We start from the raw sequence: 2,994 nt of genomic DNA, 5'->3' as shown, positions 1-2,994 counted from the left end.
CTACGGACCAATGATACGAGGAGTATTGAAATTGTCACCAACTAACCGGATCATTGTTGTCGCAGAACTTCTTCACGGACATAACTCTTTCGTTAGGTTATCTAAGACAGCAATGGATATGTGTACCTACATAAACCTCATGTCTAAGATCGTTTGGTAAATCCATGACTACACCTTTTCCAAGAGTACTTCAGGAAGCGTCAAATGTACTTCTCAAACTGTAAAATGTACTTCAGAAAGCGACAAATGTACTTCAGAAAACGTAAAATATACTTCAGAATAGTCAGTTGTAAAAGTACATTTTACGTTTTCTGAAGTACATTTTACGCTTTCTGAAGTACTCTTGGAAAAGGTGTAGACAGGTGTCCGATTTTCTAAACTTTTATGAAATAAGGAAAATCTGAGAATGTGTTGAGATTTATTTAGCGGTTCCCATGAATACGTATACACGAAACATTTCTTTAATATCCATTTCATTCTTTTGATTCCATGAAAGAAATCTTAGCAGAATTAAAGAAAAGCATGTTTTCCTTCGTCCGATAATTTTTTAATAAAGAAGTAAAACTCACTTAAACGTCCCCATTGTGATAAAATAACAAATTAGGATCAAATAGAGAGACAGAGAGAGAGAGAGAGATCCGAGAGTTTTAATCTCGCGCCTGACTTTTTAAATTATTAACGACAACTTTTTGGTGAATAAATCGATATCTCAAAATTAGATTTTTAATCTGATAATTTATAGTATATACGAATAGTGGTTTGGATTTTTTGTGTAACATTGCCGAAAATCTTTTCAAATTTCAGACATGTCCCTGTTAGCACCTCTGCATATTCCCGCGATCCGGCCTGGTTTCGAAGCCGATGCAACGGCTGCTGTTAAACGGCATCCTCACCCATGGGCCTATGATGGTGATGGCTTCAGCTCGGCACAATACCATGCTTCGCAATACTTTCTAGATCGAGATCGAAAACCAGTTTTTTATGGCTATCCCGAAACGCAATATCAGGTAAGTTTATGAGGGCGAAACCCTTCTGTAAATTAAGAACGAAGAACAAGTTCCATAATACAGATTTTTATGTTAAATATTACTTAAATTTTAAATTGCATTATTTTTGGTTCTTTATTACAGCCGTATTGGAATTACCGGGACCAACCCACACCGGCTGCGGCGGCCTACATGAGCGCTAGTGATGAGCGACATGCTGCCGCAGCTGCCGCCCGCCAGTCCGTCGAGGGCACTTCGCAGTCGAGTTACGAAACGCCAACATATTCTTCTCCTAGCGGTCTGCGGGGATACCCAAGTGAGGCCTATTCCAGCACAGGTATGTGTAACTGGTACCAAATTAATAATTCTTCTTCGAAAATATGAACTTTCATCATTAAAAGAAGAGCTTACAGCTTACAGCAGAGCTTGGCCGGCACCCCCTAGAATTGTTCTATACCGAAACAAAATACATATACCCTTTTTTTATTTTGAAATCAAATCTTCATATCAATATTTTTCGATCGGAAAACTGTGGCTCTCTTCAGGAGACTTGCAGTATTAATGCCCAGTTATTTACTTAACCATTTTTTAATATTAAAGATTTTTTATTGATCACCCATTGCATTTTCTGGGTGTGTTGGCGGACATATAAAATATAGTTACTGTGAAAAAATCGTTAAAGAAACAATTAGGTATTATTATTGGGAATCTCGTGAATAGGAGCCGAGTTTTCCGATCTAAAAATATTGGTTTTCAAGAATTCTATACCATTTCTACGAAAAGTTGTTTTTTCCCCATATAAAATACGTGAAAAACTTTGAGCGCTTTGAGCACTCCCTAAATTTTTGTTTATTTCAAAATAAAAGATAGTGGTATATGTTTTTCGGTAGAGAACAGTCCTAAGGGGTGCCGGCATTACAATTCCGACTTTACTTTTTCACATGCAATTTAGGACCACTCTGATGTATGTACATATCGTCGATGTTTTAGCAAAACCGCTCATCGACCAATTGCAAAACCGCCAAGTCGCCGTTGTGCCAAAAATGAGATTTGGTAACCCTGAACTCCAGGCATCGATATTTATGCATAAAAATCTTAAAACCGTTATTAAAATAACAGATTAGTAAAATAATAGCTAGATAAATAGCACCTAAGAAGGCAATGCCTTCAAAGAAAAGCCGTTTTTTCGCTCTCCTATAAAATTTGAGTGCCGTAAGATAGGCGGTTTTGCAAAAACATCGACGATATGTACTAGTTGACATTAGTAGTCTATTTGCACAGAGGTTTACGATACCAGAACTTTAACAAAAGTACGGCTTTTATTTATCGATATATCTACCCCTATCCGCGATTTTATCGTAAGCGATAAAAGGTAAATTTTACAGGTAAGGTTTTTTTTTTTAATTCTCCCTTAAATAGAGTAACAATTTATTTGGATTTAAATGGAAAACAACACTGTTGAATGCTAGCTTTCTAATAGGACTATTTATTTTTTTGCATACCATATTCTCTAAAGGTAAAATTCCGCTTAGAATATTTTTCCGGAACATGATGATAACAAAGTTATCAAAGAATTGGCGCTTTCTATAGTTTTTATATTGTATGTCCCCTTTCAGACACGTCTTGTTTTGAAAGCAATTTTTTTCGCATTCTCTTTTGTGTTTTCTATTTGCTTCCAGACGCTTCAAAGTTTATTGAATTCATGTTCTCGGTTTTTTAAATGGGAAGCACCGAAAAGATCCAAAGAGACAAGAAAACTTGAAACGAATCTACGAACGAGCAGACTTGAGAGCAAGACTTGACGTGTCTGAAAGCTGACTATAATGTGGATATTTACCAGTGCTTCGGAGCAAAGGTATTTTTTTCATCGCTCCGCTCTATCTCTGCTCCATATTTTATTTCGCTCCGAGCTCCGCTCTAAGCTCCGCTCCCGCTCCCAATAAAAAAAATTTTGTTATTTATTTATTAACTTATAAATCGAGCACTAACGGCAAAAAACGTAGGGGAT

The 2,994-nt window shown here is 36.6% G+C and overlaps 1 protein-coding gene across 1 annotated transcript; it reads left to right on the top strand.

The window, feature by feature from the left end:
• Window positions 1-806: 806 nt before the first annotated feature.
• On the top strand, window positions 807-1,323 carry LOC108376619 (homeobox protein abdominal-B-like; the record flags this gene model as incomplete). Its single annotated transcript, XM_017632844.1, has 2 exons — window positions 807-1,007; window positions 1,131-1,323. Coding segments are annotated over exons 1-2 (394 nt in total), but the record flags the coding sequence as incomplete, so codon positions are not given.
• Window positions 1,324-2,994: the final 1,671 nt, after the last annotated feature.

Source organism: Rhagoletis zephyria, unplaced genomic scaffold (assembly GCF_001687245.7).
Source record: "Rhagoletis zephyria isolate East Lansing unplaced genomic scaffold, Rhagoletis_zephyria_1.1 Rzeph_scaffold_10733, whole genome shotgun sequence".
Taxonomy (NCBI): Eukaryota; Metazoa; Arthropoda; class Insecta; order Diptera; family Tephritidae; genus Rhagoletis; species Rhagoletis zephyria.
This window is presented reverse-complemented; position numbering and strand designations above follow the sequence as displayed.